Source organism: Leucoraja erinacea, chromosome 17 (assembly GCF_028641065.1).
Source record: "Leucoraja erinacea ecotype New England chromosome 17, Leri_hhj_1, whole genome shotgun sequence".
Classification (NCBI taxonomy): domain Eukaryota; kingdom Metazoa; phylum Chordata; class Chondrichthyes; order Rajiformes; family Rajidae; genus Leucoraja; species Leucoraja erinaceus.
This window is the reverse complement of record NC_073393.1, coordinates 9,807,789-9,827,093: the sequence shown is the minus strand read 5'-3', so window position 1 is coordinate 9,827,093 and position 19,305 is coordinate 9,807,789. Positions and strand designations below refer to the sequence as shown.

At 41.2% G+C, this 19,305-nt stretch overlaps 1 protein-coding gene across 1 annotated transcript in view; it reads left to right on the top strand.

Moving 5' to 3' along the window:
* Positions 1–19,305, top strand: part of cfdp1 (craniofacial development protein 1) — a 123,446-nt gene that overhangs the window by 34,024 nt on the left and 70,117 nt on the right. Inside the window, exon 5 of the mRNA XM_055648466.1 lies at positions 1,744–1,872. Within this exon, the coding sequence (XP_055504441.1) occupies positions 1,744–1,872 (129 nt within the window). The remainder of the gene's footprint in view (positions 1–1,743; positions 1,873–19,305) is intronic.

The following is a 19,305-nucleotide window of genomic DNA, read 5'->3' as shown; positions in this document are numbered from 1 at the left end:
AAAAAATTACAGATAAATAACAATAGCAGCTGAGGTAGAACCATTCAGTTGAATGTGAGTGTTATTACTTATTTTGCATTGTTAAATTCACGTATGGCTATGGGGTAGAAACTGTCTCTGAGTCTGTTTGTGCGAGTTTTGAAAGACCTGTACCGTCTGCCAGAGGGCAGCAGGTGGAACAGGTTGTGTCCAGGGTGGGAAGGGTCCTTCAGGATGTTGGCTGCCCTGCCAAGGCAGCGAGTGCTGAAGATGTCCTTCAGGGAAGGCAGTGGGCAGCCAGTGATTTTTTGTGCGGTGTTGATGACCCTTTGAAGGGCTCTCCTGTCCGCTGCAGAGCAGCTGGCATACCATGTGGTTATACAGTACGCCAGCACACTCTCGATGGAGCAGCGGTAGAAGGACACCAGCAGCTTCTCCTCCAGGTTGTTTTTCCTGAGGATCCTCAGAAAGTATAGTCGCTGCTGGGCCTTCTTGACTGCTGTGGTGGTGTTTGTAGTCCAGGAGAGATCCTCCGTAATTTGTGTGCCCAGGAATCTGAAGTCTGAGACCCTGTCCACACAGTCCCCATTGATGAATAGGGGTTTGGGGGCTGCACTGTTCTTACGGAAGTCTATGATCATTTCCTTTGTTTTTGTGGTGTTTAGGCCGAGGTTGTTGTCTGAACACCACGCTGCCAGTCTTTGGACTTTCTCCCTGTAGGCTGTCTCATCTCCTTCTGAGATACGTCCAACCACAGTCGTGTCGTCCGCAAACTTGACGATGGTGTTGGTGGAGTGGGCGGGGGCACAATCGTGGGTGTAGAGTGCGTAGAGGAGGGGGCTTAACACACAGCCCTGTGGGGAGCCGGTGCTGAGTGTGACGGGGGTGGAGAGGTGGTGGCCCAGTCTGGGTCTGGGGGCGGTTAGACAGAAAGTCCTTGATCCAGAGGCAGATGGGTTGGGAGAGTCCTAAATCCATGAGTTTGGTGACCAGTCTGCTGGGGATGATGGTATTGAAGGCGGAGCTAAAGTCAATGAAAAGCATCCTCACATAGCTCCCCTGGTGTTCGAGGTGGGTCAATGCAGTGTGAAGAGCAGTGGCGATGGCATCCTCAGTGGACCTATTTGCTCTGTAGGCAAACTGGTGTGGATCGAAGGTGGGCGGGGCGTGAGGCTGGCTTTGATGTGCTGCTGGACCAGCCTCTCGAAACACTACATTGTTAGGAAAAGGGGAAGTACAACGAGACCTGGGTGTCCTTATACATCAGTCGCTGAAAGCATGCAGGTGCAGCAGGCAATGAAGAAAGATAATGGCATGCTGGCCTTCATAACGAGAGGAGTTGAAGTATAGTAGCAATAGGTCCTTCTGCAATTGTACAGGGCCCTGGTGAGACCACACCTGGAGTATTGTGTGCAGTTTTGGTCTTCTAATTTGAGGAAGGACATTCTTGCTATTGAGGGAGTGCAGCGTAGGTTCATTCCGGGAAGGCGGAACTGTCATATGAAGGAATAGAGTGACTGGGTTTGTATTCACTGGAATTTAGAAGGATGAGGGGGATCTTATAGAAACATATACAATTATTATGTTCCCGATGTTAAATTCAATATCAATATCACTTCATTATCTTTAGTTTTAAATTTCATTCGAGGTTGACAAATGCATTTTGTTATCTTAACACTCCAATTATACAATGAGAAACATGATTGAGATGTTATTTATTAACTGTGATTTTGCATTAAACCCATTGGTTTTATTATTTTTTAGGGTAACTAAAGAAGTGGATGCTTCTTCCAAAGAAGCGAAAATGTTTTTGCAAAAACAGAATGACACAGAAGAGGAATGTTCTTCTGCAACACCAGAGACCGTGGCAACTGGAGCCCCGACAGGTTCAGGGCAAGTACTGATTCTAATGACTATGTGCCAGAGAAAATAGATTATGAATATGTTCGGAAAAATGTTCTGGCTGTTCATATACATTTTATATAGGAAATTCAAAGCTCTTTAAGGAAAATCTCAACCCAACATGTGGGTTAATCAGTCTTGCGCGGTTACACTTATAAATCTTTGTAAATTTGATCTTGCGGGCTGTGCCTGTGTATAAATTAATTCAGATTTGGATGTAAATAAGCTGATGTAGAATGCAAGGTTTCTAATTTGTTTCTAACATGTTGTTCACATGGATTTCCGTAAGGCATTTGATAAAGTCCCTCATGGTAGGCTGATCCAGAAGATTAAGATGCGTGGGATCCACAGGGACTGGGTGGTTGTGATTTAGAACTGGCTTACACATCAATGATTTATTCACAGTTGTGCTGGAAGGGTGTTAACAATTTGGATGTAAATGTAGATGGATTGGTTAGTAAGTTTACGAACGAAACCAAACTTGGTGGAGATACAGACGGTACAGATTGAAGATAGTTGTCATAAAGTATACAGCGATTACATAGATCAGCTACAGAAATGTGTGAAGCAATTGGAATTTATTGCGAGTAAGTGTGAGGTGTTGCATTGCAAGGTGAAACTCTATAGTTAATGGCTAGTTCCATAGCATAATTGATGAATAGATGGATCTTTGGGTCCAAGTCCATTGCTCCCTGAAAGTAGAAACACAAGTAGATCGAGTGGTAAACTGGCCGTGTGCTAAGCTTGCCATCATAAATTGGAGTATTGAGGAGTGGAGTTAAAAAGTCACCATGCAGCTTTATAGGACTTGGGTTAGGCCATATTTGGAGTATTGGGTGTGGTTCCGGTAGTCCAATTACAGGAAGGGTAATGAAGCCGTGGAGAGGGTACTGGTTTATCAGAATGCTGTCTGGATTACAGGGTATTATCTTTAAGGAGAGGTTGGACAAATTTGAATTGTTTTCTCTTGAAGTTCAAAGGCTGAGGGGTGACATGATAAAAATATATAAAATTATGAGAGGCAAAGATAGAGTTGACAGTCTGAACCTTTTTCTCTAGGGTGGAAATGCCAAAGACTAGAGGGATAGCTTTAAGATGAGAGTGGCTAAGTTTATAGGAGATGTTTGGGGCAAATTTATTTTTACACTGAGCAGTTGGTGTCTGGAACACACTGCAGGGGTTGTGGTGGAGGCAGATACGATAGTTACGTATGCTTAAGAGGCTTTGAGATGGGTGCATGGATATGCAGAGAATGGAGAGATATGGGAGATGATACAGCGAATTATATGGGGTACAGTCTGCAAAAGGAAATGAATAGTTTTAGTGATGTGAAAAGTATGACAAATGGAGTATCATGTGGGGAAATTGTGAGATTATTTACTTTATTCACTTATGGAAAAACAAAATAGCTGTTCAATGGAGATCACAATGTCACATGGGGACACAGTTGTCCATGTTGGAAAGCAAATAAAATGTTTGTCTTTCTTTGAGTAGGGATGGAGAGGAGTTACCAGAACTGTGTATGAATCTTCGGTCTCTTTATTTATGAAGAATATACTTGGATTGGAGAAGGTCCAGAGAAGGTTTACTGTGTTGATTACAGAAATGTATCAAATTCTGAGAGGTTTTATGTGGAGGTGCTGAGAGGATGTTTCTCCTTTCTTGGGACAGTGTGAAACTGGTGTTGTCCCACATGTCACAGATAAGGCAGAGAAGTCTTTCAAATTCACCCCAGGGATTGTAGAGGCTGAGTGATTGAATATATTTGACTGACATTTTTGGACTTTGGAGGAATCGAGGGTTAATATAGATTGGGCAGGAAAGTTGAGTTAATGCCAAGATCAGATTATCACGATCTTATTCAATAGAAGACCAAATTTAAGGAGTCGTCTGGCCTACTACAACTGTGTTTGTTTTTTGTTCTTCTACTTTTTGAATAATGGTACCATAATTGGTGAAAACCCTTCTGCAGCATGTAAGGCTTCTCAAACATGTAATGGTTCAAAGAAACCAGAAAATGAAACACACATTCAACAGAATTTCTCGTGCTTGGAAGCAGTTAACAATGGCTTGAGCTTACATCTCTACGACTTCCAATTCAATGGCTGGCAAAATAACTTGTACAGTAATTATTGCGTCTAAAGTTCTGGATACCAAGGTGCAAAAAGGGACAATTGGCTGCAGTTCAATGAAGCATAATGCCCGAGAAACTCCTGCTAAAAGTAAACTTGAAAAGTTATTAGAGTATTTCTATTCCTGGCGTTGCTTCTCACTCACCTCCTTCTCTTTCACCTGACAACAATGCAGCTTTTCATAATGGACAGTGAGTAAGTGAGCCAGTACCTTCAGCAGCCATACATGTCCAGGCCATAACACCGCCACCACCGTGTTTCACAGATGAGGTGGTATGCTTTGGATCTTGGGCAGTTCCTTCTCTCCTCCATACTTTGTTCTTGCCATCACTCTGATATGTTAATCTTTGTCTCATCTGTCCACAAAACCTTTTTCCAGAACTGTGGTTTCTCTTTTAAGTACTTCTTGGCAAACTGTAACCTGGCCATCCTATTTTTGCGGCTAAACCACATCTTGTAGCGTAGCCTCTATTTCTGTTCATGAAGTCTTCTGCGGACAGTGGTCAATGACAAATCCACACCTGACTCCTGAAGAGTGTTTCTGATCTGTCGGACAGGTGTTTGGGGATTTTTATTGATTATAGAGAGAATTCTTCTGTCATCAGCTGTGGAGGTCTTCCTTGGTCTGCAGTCCCTTTGCAATTAGTAAGATCACCAGTGCTCTCTTTCTTCTTAATGATGTTCCAGACAGTTGATTTTGGTAAGCCTAAGGTTTGGCTGATGTCTCTAACAGTTTTATTCTTGTTTCTCTTAAAAATAGCGGAGTCAGGGGATATGGGGAGAAAGCAGGAACGCGGTACTGATTGGGGAGGATCAGCCATGATCACTCACATTGAATGGCGGTGCTGGCTCGAAGGGCCAAATGGCCTGCTCCTGCACCTATTGTCTATTGTCTCAGTCCCAGTGGCTTATTTGACTTTCATTGGCACAACTTTGGTCCTCATGTTGATAAACAACAATAAAAGTTTCCAAAGGTAATGGAAAGACTAGAGGAAAGAATAGGTGCTGAGAGCTCTCTTATACCTGCATTAAGGAGGCAATTAAACACACCTGAGCAATTACAAACGCCTGTGAAGCCATGTGTCACAAACATTATGGTGTCTTGAAATGGGGGGGGGACTGTATAAACACTGCTGTAATTTCTACATGGTGAAACCAAAATGTATAAAAATGGCCTTTATTAAAATCTGACAAAGTGCACTTTAACCACATGTGATTTTTTTTTTTCTCTATTACAAATCTCAAATTTTGGAGTACAAAGGCAAATAAATTAATGATGGGTCTTTGTCCCAAGCATTATGGAGGGCACTGTGAAACAAGATTTTAAAAATATATAAGTTGTGAGTATTTTTAAACTATATTTGTAAATTAATACAAATGTGGAATTGCATGTGTTAAATGAAAGTGTTTTACATTATTGTGACCAACCTCTGCAATTGTGGCATCCATTACTCATCGGTTGTGGCACGCTACATAATTTTTATTGGATGAAACATTAGTGCGCTGATTTATGTTGCGTTTATGTTAGGCTTTTCAGTCAGTAATTGGAAGTGGTTTAATGCAGCAAATAGTCCAAGTTTCCATCTCCACAGGTGTTATTTGGTCTGATCGTTTTGTGGCAATGATTTTGTCTCCATTTTCACCATTTACCTCTGAGTCTCAGACAAGTGAGATCATTTATCAGCTGTAATCTGTAATTACATTTTTAGGTCTGTCAACACAGACTTTTGTGTTACAGGGGTTTGCATTTGCAGAAAATTAAATACTCTGATCCTTTTCATCATGGTCAAAGCCCCGGCTTTGATCTTCAAATCTGAGTATTCAATTTAAATATTTATAAATGTGATAAAGGGGAAATAGTTTGCTTGATATCAGGAGCTGCTCGAGAGGTACAGCTGGTGCGATTTATTTCAAACACAGACTCTATTGTAAAGTGGGGAACCATGTTTGCGGACTAGGGATCGAGAAAAAAAAACAATTAAAAGCTGGAAAATGTATTTTGGTGAGATGTAGGGAATAAATATTGGATGGGACGTTTGTATACATTCCTGGATTATCTTTTAATATATGAAGGTCTTCCTGAGAAGATGCATAGGACCCAAGTTTAAAATCTCATTACATTGTGTTTCTCATTCAGTACTACATTGAAATGCCAGTCTTCAGACTGAAGAAGGGTCCCGACCCTAAACATCACCTATTCTTGTTCTCCAGAGATGCTGCCTGACTTACTGAGTTAATCCAGCACTTTGTGTCTTTTTTTGACTTGACTTGGTTACATCACTTGCACCCACAACATTCTCAATTGGCAATGAGTGTAATGATGAGCCAAGGCTAAAGCCCAATGTCATAAACAGTGTTATATAAAAATATGTTAGCATTGACAGTATTAATTAGTTTGTCAGCAATTTGACTAAACCAGGAGTCTTGGGAAATCAGCTTGTGGCCCATTACAAATAAATTTACATGATGATTGTTTAAAAAGTAATGATGCTTGTTGCAGTGGAATAATTAACCAACGTTGTCTCGTTTTCAAATCGCCTTCCCGTTGTCATTTACTGCAATCCAAGGACAATTGTGCATAGAGAATTACCGATAAATCCTCAAAGTATATTTCCGTTTAGTTGCAACTAAATCTTCAGTAAGTTCAGGCCCCGCTGACCAAGAAAGTATCTGCTCTTCTTGAGTTGAGTCTGAGAGATCCAATAACAAGAAGTATCACTGACACTATTTGCCAAGAGAGAAGAAAGTAGGAGAGGATGCCTATTCCAGTACAAAGAAGAATGTGCCCTGTGCCATGGATGCAGTAAATCGCCACCTTCCTCTGTAGGTTGTGTGGCGTGGGGATGACGGTGGGTTTGCCAGTGATCACAACGACAGGCAGTAGGGTGAACTCGTGTCATTTATTTTAATTACAGGGGTAAGGAGGTCCAAGACCTCATGGGGAACTGGAAGAGTGGATCTTAAATGGGAAAGGGGAAGAGGTGGCTCTGATGATAGGTAAAGGGAAGAAAAGAGAGGATCTTACCTCAAACAGTCAAAGTAGATTTGAGTGGAGTCAAGAAAGGGCAAATGGCAGAAACATTAATGAGAGTTATTTGTAGACTGCACCCCAGAAAAAAATGGTTATGATAATATTGGACATAATAGAAATCAGAGAATTGGATGTGGATGTAATTAGGGTAACATAATAATCATGAAAGTCTTTACTATATTGAGAGGAGATCTTATTGAAACAGAGACAGACTGGATTGATGCATTGATGTTGCTTTGCTATCTGGGATATCAAGCTACAGAGGTGATATTTTCAACCAAAGGGTTAGCCATTGAGGATTTAAGTAAGAAGACATTTCTTCACCGAGAGGGTAGTGAAAATCGTTTGAAATGAAAATGATTGGCATGCTTCTAATCTCACGCATGTTTATGATATTTGATTATTTTATGATACATTTTAATCTGACAATACAGGGCTGTAAATAAACTGTTTCATTAAAGCTTCAAATGCAACTGAATGAATTTAGAAGGCCACAGAGAATTTGTGGGATTGCAGTGAAATATGGGGCCAGAAAAGATTAAGGAGTCTTCAAATACCTATTCAGTTCTTACATTTTCCAACACTATCAATCTCTCTTGCCTCCCAGCATTTTCTGCCACACATTCATCACTCCCTATGTAAATAAAGTACTTAAATGTGAACTATCGACACTTCTTCCCTCTCAAAGTTTGATTAATTATTGTCTCTGATAGTATGTGTAACATTGTACAATGTTATCGAGGTCAATTTATTTATTTCCTTAAACATATCCTCTGGGCGCCCATTTATTTTGAGTGAACAACAGCATCAGATACGCAGTTAGTACTCCAGTCAAAACGCACCTTGTGTCAGTTAAAATTTGCCCTCTTTTGTCTTTGGACCTGTTTTTTTGTTTTTCCTTTTGTCACCCTGATTTGTTCTTCAAATACAAGGCAAGGCTGTCTGGCCAGACTGTCTGACTCCTATTCCCTTGCCTCATTCTGCTATCTCACCAAGTAAGAGTCATAAAAGATTGAATAATTGCAGTTTTCCTTCCCATTCCTCTGGTATTAGCAGCTGTGTCTTTCGATGCTGAAGCACAGAGCTCCTCAATTTTCATCTCTGTGGCTCAGATTCATATTTTCTTGAAAATCTCACCTGTGAAATGAATTGAGACACTTTACTCAATTAAGAATAATCCTCGTCTCTTCCTTCTTTGCTGATTAACATGCCATGACAACCTTTCCTCTTCAAAGTTCTTGAACATTCGGTCACCTCCCAAATTCTTGCTCACTTTTTCCAGGATTCCTTTAGTAAATTATTCCAATCCGGCTCCAAACAACGTGACAAGTTGGACCTTTTTGACGGACAAAATGTAACTATCCTTCCACATCCTTATCATTCCTATTACAAATTATGACGCACCTTTGACTAGTGCGTGTTTCTACAAAAAACCTTCCTGCCACTGTCCAGCTGTTTGGCATTAAACTCCCTTGGTTTCATGTGTAGGAAAGAACTGCAGATGCTGGTTTAAATCGAAGGTAGGTACAAAATGCTGGAGTAACTCAGTGGGACAGGCAGCATATCTGGAGAGAAGGAATGGGAGACGTTTCGGGTCGAGACCTTTCTTCAGACTGATATCGGGTGTGGGCGGGACAGAGATAGAATGTCCGAGATGGTAAGATTGTTGGGAGAATTGGGAAGGGATGGAGAGGGAGGGAAAAAAAGGGCTATTTGAAGTTAGAGAAGTCAGAGTGAGGCTCAGTGCAAATTGGAGGAACAGCACCTCATATTTCGCTTGGGCAGCTTACACCCCAACGGTATGAACATTGACTTCTCTAAATAGCGCTTGCTTTCCCTCTCTCTCCATCCCCTCCCCTTTTCCTACCAGTCTTACTGTCTCAGACATTCCATCTCTGACTCGACCACTCCCCTGACGTCAGTCTGAAGAAGGGTCTCGACTCAAAACGTCACCCATTCCTTCTTTCCAGAGATGCTGTCTATCCTGCTGAGTTACTCCAGAATTTTGTGTCTCCCTTGGTTTCATTCTCACATGTTCAATTATTGATTGGGAATAACCCACAGTGGTACCTTTTCTTTCTTCTGCACTAATGCCCCTTAATTCCTTGGCCCCTTCTATTTCTCGCTCCTCCAGCACCATTATCAGTTTTGTAATGTACTGATTACTTGTCGGTCTCGTCAGTGATGCTTTTGACCCCTTTGTTGCCTCTAACTTGTCAGATCTTTTCTGAAATCCAGAACATAATAAGCAGAAATCATATTTCAACACCCCTGGCATAATCTCACTCCTCCAGTCTTGTCACTATCCAAAATCTCTGAACTGCTTAATTCTGGACACCTCAGTGACTAGTTTGATTGCTGCACAAATAGCTATGTATTATATACCTTCTAAAATCCCTTTCCTAAATTGTTTGGCCTTGTGTTCCTTTTTTAAGATGCTCCTTCAAGCCTACCTCTTCAGCCAAACTTTTATAAACTTCTTTCAAAATGTCTCCGTAGATGGGTTTTGTTTAGTAATGTTCTTGTTAAGGATAATTTTGCTTTGATAGAAGTGCAATATAAGTGCAAGTAGTTGGCTCGGAATGCAAAACTTTAGAAGGATATGACCTTAAGATTCCTTGTGGCTACTGATTCAGTTGCAAATTATCAAAGGTGGATATGCGGAGGGACTGACGTAATCACAAAGGAAGAATAGATATCTTGTGCTTCTAGCTTAGTTTAATTTAGTTCCTGCTATATAACAAACCATGTTCGAGTGATTGTGAGAGAAGTTTGTTTTTGTCAAATTTAGAATTGTATTGTATCTAAAATCAGAAGCCAGGTGATCAAATTTGCAAAACAAGCTGTGGTGGAACGGACTAAATAGCCTTGAATTTATGATGAAGTTGTATATATTTAGAGTTTTTATTGTGTTGAAATTTTTAGCAGAGGAAATTGTTCAGAATTTGTACAAGTATAAATTGAAAATTGATTGCAGGATTAAAAGATCCCACTGAATGTATTTCGGAACGGTTAATGTTACCTAACAGTGAATTTCAAGGAAAGCATTCATATTATACAATTATGCACAAAACAAATATTTATTTGATAACATACTGAAGTAATTTGTATCTCTTTCCATTATTAAATCTCTTCCAGCCAAATATTTTCAAATCCTTTCTTACAGTAGGTGTATTGTTCTGTATTAATGTAAAACACAATTTTCCACAAGAGGGGGCTGAAGTTAGATATCTATTAACTGCAGTTATGCTTTCCTGCTTTTAGTTTTGTCAAGTATTATGAAATCAGTGAACAATGAGAAAAGGATAAATCGTGCCAATCTGCTGTGTTTGATGTGTAAATCTGTAAAATTCAACGATGCTTTCAACCATGTGGTCCAAAATTAGATAAAGTCCATGTGTGACGTGTAGGTTAAACTTTTATAAAGCCAAGGTGGAATAGGACATTCTAGTTCTATTGAGAAGCTGACAGTATGTGGCACGTGGAATACAACATTTAAAATGCAGCTTCCTTGGGACATAAACATTGGATCTTGATAAATAGATATTTGACTAACCAATTTTCAAACAACATTGTCATTTGAGTTTTCCTGGCAGATTTTGTGGAATATCTCGAACATGTTGGACTCCTACGATTCAAAACCGTACAAGTGTACAATTAAAGCAGGAGGTGCAAGATTGATTTGGGGCTAAATTGGACAAAAAGGATTGCCAATTTTTGTGATTGGTTGTTGCATGAATAATTAAGTACTGCCCTTTAAGCCTTGAAGTGAATCAATTTCTGTTGCGACTCCTGCTTAATATTACGCAATGTATTTTACCAACAGGGACACTGTAGGTAAGCCATTTGAATAGATCCTGTACAGAATGGCAAACTTGCAGCATTATACTTTGCAAATGTGTTTCCTAGTTACCTGTTTTGATGAAGTTTCTATAAAACCTTAAGGGAGATTTATTTTTGACATGGCTGGACCAGATATTTTTATTCCATTTGGAAAGGAAGGACAGTTGCTGCCTTTTACTGTTCTTGGCGTGCATACATACTCATGCTGACATTGTGATAGGAATTTTTTTTTTGTGCACTGTATCTCTTCCTTTGCTTGATTCAAGTCGTCTTATACACTCTGGGTTCTTGATTTTCTATTGGATGTATATCTAGATCTTTTGCTGTGACCCATTTCATGTGCATTTTGACAACATGTAAAATTTATCACGATTCAACTCTTGGAAATGGAGTTCAACCGTGATTATGGATTAGCTAACAGATCAATAGCCAAGATATTTTATTTTTAGTGTAACAAGTTTTGTCAGTGATTTAAAAAAAAATATTATTATATTAATTTGCAAATGTCTGAAGGCTTCTTAGTGGTTCATCATGGGCCTTTAGTACTTGGCTGTTGGTTAGATTGAAAAGTATAGGAAGGAACTGCAAATGCTATTGTAAACTGAAGAAAGACACAAAATGCTGGAGTAACTCAGCGGGACAGGCAGCGTCTCTGGAGAGAAGGGATGGGTGATGTTTTGGGTTGAGACCATTCTTCAGACTCAAATTGAAATTATCATTTCCACGGGGAATTGTGAGAGTGGGTTTCAAATAGAAATAAAGGTCGGAGTTTTTAAACTATTGGAAATAATGTCTTATTTTGAGGTTGCATGGATAGCTGATATGGAAAACGTATCTAATTTGTGAATTGTATTGTGTCAGCTTCAAGGATTATAACGAGATTGATTATGTGTATGTGGCCTGTGCTGCAGTTGATCCAAGAATTAACTATGAACAAGTTCTATTTCTGTAACATTGTCATGATGGTTGAGACAATTAAATATATTTGCACCATATTTCTCCCATCAAATATGGTCATTGGATGATAATGGCACAGCTATTTTTAACCTTTTAGGGGGCTGACTGAAATTCTGACGGAAGTATATCATTATCATTGTTCCACAACACAGTATCATTCGTGACAGCTTCAACTTGCCTTTTATCTTACCAAAACCACTTGAAGTGTGACTCTTATTGGGCTTCCTGGAGAAATGCCATTGTATCAAATTAATGTAATAGAATTTTAAATTTATTCAAGCCTCTGGCTGCATTTGCAATCCAGTTCTGGCAGAGTGACAGCAGACAGTTGAAGCTCACATTTCATCTGGAAATGCTGTGCTCACGATCTGTTGATCATGCCAGCTCGGATGGTCCCCGATAGAATGGTTTACCACCTGAGTGCTTTTATGACTAATTACTGCCTGACTTATGGTAACATTTATGGTAAACAATGTGAACGTGCAGGATGCTTGATTCCTCTCAGGTGTTTATTTGTACATTATTAGTCTTTTCACTTAGCTTTATAGAAACATAGAAATTAGGTGCAGGAGTAGACCATTCGGCCCTTCAAGCCTGCACCGCCATTCAATATGATCATGGCTGATCATCCAACTCAGTATCCCGTACCTGCCTTCTCTCCATACCCTCCGATCCCCTTAGACACAAGGGCCACATCTAACTCCCTCTTAAATATAGCCAATTAACTGGCCTCAACTACCCTCTGTGGCAGAGAGTTCCAGTATACTTATACTGTCCGCATTGTAGTATTGGTAGAGAGGTGAAAACAACAGGATAAATTATGTGGTGGAAGGAACTGCAGATGCTGGTTTACACCGAAGATAGACACAAAATGCTGGAGTAACTCGAGAGAGTACAGAGGAGATTTACTAGAATGTTGCCTGGGTTTCAGCAACTAAGTTACAGAGAAAGGTTGAACAAGTTAGGGCTTTATTCTTTGGAGCATAGAAGGTTAAGGGGGGGGACTTGATAGAGGTTTTAAAATGATGAGAGGGATAGACAGAGTTGACGTGGAAAAGCTTTTCCCACTGAGAGTAGGGAAGATTCAAACAAGGGGACATGACTTGAGAATTAAGGGACTGAAGTTTAGGGGTAACATGAGGGGGAACTTCTTTACTCAGAGAGTGGTAGCTGTGTGGAATGAGCTTCCAGTGAAGGTGGTGGAGGCAGGTTCGTTTTTATCATTTAAAAATAAATTGGATAGTTATATGGATGGGAAGGGAATGGAGGGTTATGGTCTGAGCGCAGGTATATGGGACTAGGGGTGATTATGTGTTCGGCGCGGACTAGAAGGGTCGAGATGGCCTGTTTCCGTGCTGTAATTGTTATATGGTTTATATGGTTAACTCAGCAGAACTGGGGTGAAGGAATGGGTGGCATTTTGGGTCGTCAAGTCTAAAGAAGGGTCTCGACCCGAAACGTCAGCCTTTCCATCTCCAGAGATGTGTACACATTCTGCTACAGGACTTGTGATTCCTGCTGCAGTTCACGCATTTCTACAGTACCATTTCCATTTAGTCGTTGACATCTCAAATGAGAATTTAGGACGTGGCATCAATCTAGCTTCAGATATCCTTTTCTTGAGGAAAATCTCTGAAGGACTTCAAATTATTCAACTCTAGCAAAATATATTTTCGTACAGAACTGAGATTACTGTAATTCACATTATATAGATTGATGGAGAAACTGATGCAGGCCCAAAGGGGACAACATAATATCTTGCTTTTCGTGGAAGAGTAAAGACTTACCTCCCTAAATCTGCTCTCCAGCACCTAGCTGGGTGGAAGCTTTGGTTTTTATGATAATGCTTTGACTGACAGTCTTAATAATCCATGTATGTTAGATGAGTGACTGAACTTGGAAGCATTAGATCAGTTTTATTTTCTCACCACTTATTCTGATTAAATCTGAATATCTCATAGATGTATAAATAACTTCAACTTTGTAGATTAAATCTTGCGACAGTCCCATGGGTTTGATCCATTTTTGCATCATCTTACAGCAAAATAATATCACTACCTCCCCTTCCCAAGGGAATGAGAGATCCAACAATTCTTGATTATTGGAGGAAAGGGGTTGGACGGCATGGGAACGGGTCCCTCAGCTCAACTTGTCCATGGTGCCCAAGTTCTTATCTGACCTTGTCCCATTAGACTACATTCGGCCCATATCTCTCTAAACCTTTCCACTCCATGTACCTGTCCAAATGTCTTTTAAACGTTGTGATTGTGCCCACCTCTGCCACTTCCTCTGCCTCACCCAAAACCCTTCCATTATACCATCCTTGCATGAAGACAGCTTTCAAATTAGGCAATGAGAACTGGAAGTGATTTCATGTATGCCCAAGGTAACAGTTTGATTATTTTGCAATTTAATAAATTGTTTATTTGTGCAGCGAGTGATAACTTTTCGGGTATTCCAATTATTGATCCATAATCCAGCCAAATTCCTTTTGGCATTTCTGGAAGACTACTTTTGGCATCAGAGGGTATACGTAAAGTAAAACTATTGCTGGAATGATTGTTGCTGGATTTTCCAGGACTGGAGCCCAATTTTCTCCTGAACATTATAAATCATCTTTTTAAATAAAAATGCAGCTTATTATGTTGTTGCCCTAAAGATGGGGACCAGATGTCAAAATGCTGGTGAGCAGTGTTTAGGAGAGGTCAATTTGCTTTTAAAACAATTGCTGTTTGTGTATTTTTACAGCAGTGTGTTCAGTAGGTCTAGACATAGTTGTAAATGCTTTCATTCAAAGTATTTCAAATATCATTGGAAAACCATTTTATGATGCAGGAAGTATATATTTTGGAAAAAAATAACCCATTTGATCTAATAGCTGGAATTTTTCTTTTGAACAGCATTATGTTTTGAGTTTATTTTAGTGTTATGTATTAAGTATGAAATAGGAGTAAATGTAACACGAGCTTAGAGGTAGATTGAGTTTGTATGTTGCTGCTTGGATTTTCCCCAGGTGCTCCGGTTTGCTCCCACATTCCACAGACGTACAGGTTTGTTGGTTAATTTTAATGGTAATGCTCTGACTGACTCCTCGGCGGCAACGGAGCCTCAGCTGCGGTGGGGCCTCGCGATCAACCCATGATCAGCGGTTGAGGGGGAGACAATGGGGACCCGGCGTGGAGGGAGGGGCGGTGCGAGAACAAAGGGGGACCTGGTGTGGGGGAGGGGAAGGGGAAGGGGGGCCTTTCCAGTTATAGAATCCTCTGCCCAGGGGATAAGTCAGCGTTTGTTTGTTTGTTTGTTTGTTCGCTCGTTCGTTCCGGTTAAGGTGCTGTGCACATGGGCAGCCAGCCAACAGTCGCTTGTCATTTTCTTTTTTTTTCTCTCTCACTTTTAATTTAGTTTTAATTTCAAGTTTTCGTGTGCCTTGTGTGTTGCGACTGTTGGCAGACCAATTTCCCTCCGCGGATGAGTAAAGTTGTATCGTATCGTAATTGGCCAGAAAAAATGGTAAATTATCCCTGGTGTGTAGGATAGTGCTGGTGTACGGGGATTGCTGGCCGGCACGGGCTGAAAGGCCTGTTCCTCACTGTGTCTCTAAAACTAAAACAAAAAATTAAAGATGCTTTTTCATTTCCTATCCATCAGCTATCTTGGTATTACTTTTCTTTTACTTTTCGTGTAGGTGACTGACAGTAAAAAATCATAACGTAAGAATAACTGGACCATTTAGTACATAATCTTGTACCAAATACACATCATGTGCAGTGCTGTGAAATATTAGAATTAGAATTAGAATTACCTTTATTGTCATTCAGACCTTACGGTCTGAACGAAATTTCGTGCCTGCAGTCTTTTTTTTACATACAATAATACAATAATAAACAACAACAAACACAAATTAACATCCACCACAGTAAGTCCTCCAAGCACCTCCTCACTGTGGTGGAGGCAAAAATCTTAGGGCCCCAGTCTCTTCCCTCCTCTTCTCCCTCTGCGCTGAGGCGATACCCCACCGGGCGATGGTACAAACAGTCCCGCGGCTCACCGAACCCCGCAAACGGGCCGGCTCAAACACCGCGGCCCGGGGTGGTCGAAGCTGCCGCCCTCCAGTCCAGTGGACGCAGCCGCTGGCCCGTGGCTGAACCCCGGACTCAGGTCACCGCCGCCAGAACGCCGTCCCAGCCACCAGAGCACCGTTCCAGCCCCTAGCCGGATTGCCCTCACGTGAGTGCCGTTCCTCCCTCGGGCTGGGCCGCCCCGACGGGAGCGCCACAGCCCCTCACGGGAGAGTCTCAGCCCCGCGCCAGGCCGCCCTCACGGGAGCGTCACAGCCCCTCACGGGAGCGCCGTTCCAGCCCCGAGCCGGACCGCCCTCACGGGAGCGAGCCCAGGGCAAGTCCTGACTGGCTCTGCCTCCGGAGTCTCGAGGTCGCCAGCTCCGCCATTAGGCCTCAGCGCAGACGGAGGCCGAGAAGGGGGATACGACAGAAAAGTTGCATTCCCCCAAAGGGAGAGACAGGAAGCCCCGTTTCAACCCCCCCCCCCCCCCCCCCCACATAAACACAACCTAAAAACCAAAAACTTAATTAGACAAAACGAAAAAAAAAACAACACAGGGCAGCGCCGCCACTTCCGGAATATGCCGCTAATCCTCGGGGAATGAGTGAGAGTGTGGCAGTACCATACAACAGCAAGCATTTAAATATCTTGGAATGCTTCCTAAACCCAATCTTTGTGTGCATATATACATACATACACGTATACACCTTAAAAGAAATACGTTATCTTCAGATATATTTCAAAATCATAGGAAAGTGAACCAGGCAATAAATATATTGATCAACAACTATCTAATTTATCTCCGATTGAAGTGCAAAACAGGGAATATATGTATTTAAAATTGTACGTGATATTTTCTATCGTATTCCTGACAAACAATTTTGTTCCCCCCAACCCGCTCAACCCATCTAACAAAATGGAATATATTATCTTGTGTAAAATGATGACTCAGCAAGCACATTTTCAAAAATCTAGTGAGCCATTAAATTAAACACAAGGAGAGCAGCTGAACTGCTGGTATTTAAAGCCAACCTTAAACAAAACGCTGACATAACAAGAATCTTCCCTGAAGAGTATGATTTAACATCCACAGAGTCCAAACCCACTTGCCATCTTGTCTTTGTGTGGTGCATTGTATAGGCCGTGTGTGGTTTTACTTTAGCATGTGCAGCAGTGAATGGTACTTCAGCTTTACACAGCCCTTGGCTTGTGTTATGCTTCACAGCTTGACGGAGGACCCATCTGTGTCCACCGATAAGGAGATTGGAGAAAGTGAGAAAAGCAGAGTTGGTTTGTTGTTACTCCCAAACGTTGAATTCTGTATTCCCCAGTGATCGTTGAATGGTAAAGTGCTGGATATTTATCACGGTTTCAGTATACTCTTTGCTGTTCAGGAATGGGACACGGTAATAAAATCAAAAATATGTAGAATTATTGTTCTCTTGCATTCAGATGGCTCACTCCCTATCTGTGTAGGTTATTGAAGAACAGCCAAACTATTCCATTGCAAATGTTTAGGCAATGGTTGTCAGACAGGGAATTGAACCTATTTCTGTAGTTTTTGGTTGGCTTAATTTGTTTCATAAGTACGTCACACTTTTTTTTGGTATGCATTCTCTATTTCCCTTAATTGTAAAAGGAGGGTTGTTTTTTTTGCTCTATTATGACAGAGCATCAATGTTACCTCACAGTTCCAGGGATCTGTGTTCATTCTTCACCAGTTGCTGGCTGGGTGGACCTATTCCTGTGACCACATGGGCTTCCTCTAGATACCCTGGTTTCCTCCCAGATCCTAAAGACGTGGTTGTAGGCTAATTGGTTTCTGTAAAATTAGCCCTTTGTGTAGGTAAGTAGCAAAACAAAAGGTGGTTAATGACTATATGTCGAGAGGATAAATTACAGGACTATAAGAGAGGAAATTAAACAGATGGGACCTGAAATAAACCTGAATGGCTCTCTGGCCTTCTGAGTTCCGATCAGTAAGTTCAATGAAAACAGAAACCTTTGCCACCAGTCTTTCCTCATTTATAGCATTGTCCTTGAAATGGCACAAGACTGAGTCTTGGACTAATGCCAACCTAAATATGTCTTTGCTGTTGAAATATAGAACGTGTCTCAAATGACGTTTGCGCATAATCCAAACTCCAATAACAGCAATGTGGTGATGACCATGCATTTACTTCTGTTATGTTACTTGAAGGATAAATGTTCGCCTGGATACCTTTCAATATTTGTGCTGCACAAATACCTGCCAGGCAGTGACCATTTCCAACTAGAGCCTACCTATCTTCTTGCCCTTTCATGACATTGGTTTGCTGAATTCCCCATTCTCCTCTGCAATCAACATTCTGGCATAATCTTGACCAAACCCTACAGGAGCAGCTCCGTAAAAGCCTTTTATGTTGTATCACCATGTACATGCCACAAGTCAGGATGGAGTTGTTTGAATCATTGCACTGCTCCAGACTACTGAAATCTTCACCACCATGCAGGCAAAGCAATCCATCTGGTTGGTACCCCATCCACAACCCCAAACGTTTGCTCCCCATGCCATGAGCGCACTGTGGTTTTGTCGTATGGCGTCTGCAAAATATACTTCAGCAATTCACCAAGGCTACTTCTACTTTCTGCCAACATTTGCCTCGCAAAAAAAGTTAAATCTGCATTGTAGGTGGTGAATCTGTGGAATTCTTTGCCACAGAAGGCTGTGGAGGCCTAAGGCCGAGATAGATAGATTCTTGATTAGTACGGGTGTCAGGGGCTATGGGGAGAAGGCAGGAGAATAAGGTAAGGGGTGCGAGATCGATCAGCCATGATTGAATGGCAGAGTACACTTGATGGGCCGAATGACCTAAAATTGTGGAATGAGGACATAGTTGAGGCAAGTGCAATAACAACATTTAAAAGACATTTGGATAGGGAAGGTTTAGGGAGATATGGGCCGGGCATGGACACATGGGACTAGCTTAGATGGGGCATCTTGGTTGACATGGACATGTTGGGGCGTGATGTGTAATCTCTGACTCGAAAACTTTGGTTAGGCTACATTCGGAGCATTGTATGCATTTATGGTTGCTGCACTAGAAGAATGCTATGGAGGTTTTAAAAAAAACTGTAGAAAAGGTTCATCTGGATATTTCCTGTGTTAGCTATAAAGAGATATTGGACACATTTAGATTGTTTTCAATGGAGCATCAGAGATTGAAGATAGGAACTAATTAACAATTATGAAAGGCATAGATAGGGTAGACAATCGGTCTTTCTCCCAGGGAGGAAATGTAAAATACTAGAGGCTTAAGGTGAGAGAGGGAAAGTTTAAAGAAGATACGCAAGTTACATTTTTTAAACAAAGAATAGTAGATGCCAGGAAAGAGCTGCCAGGAGAGATGCTGGAAGCAA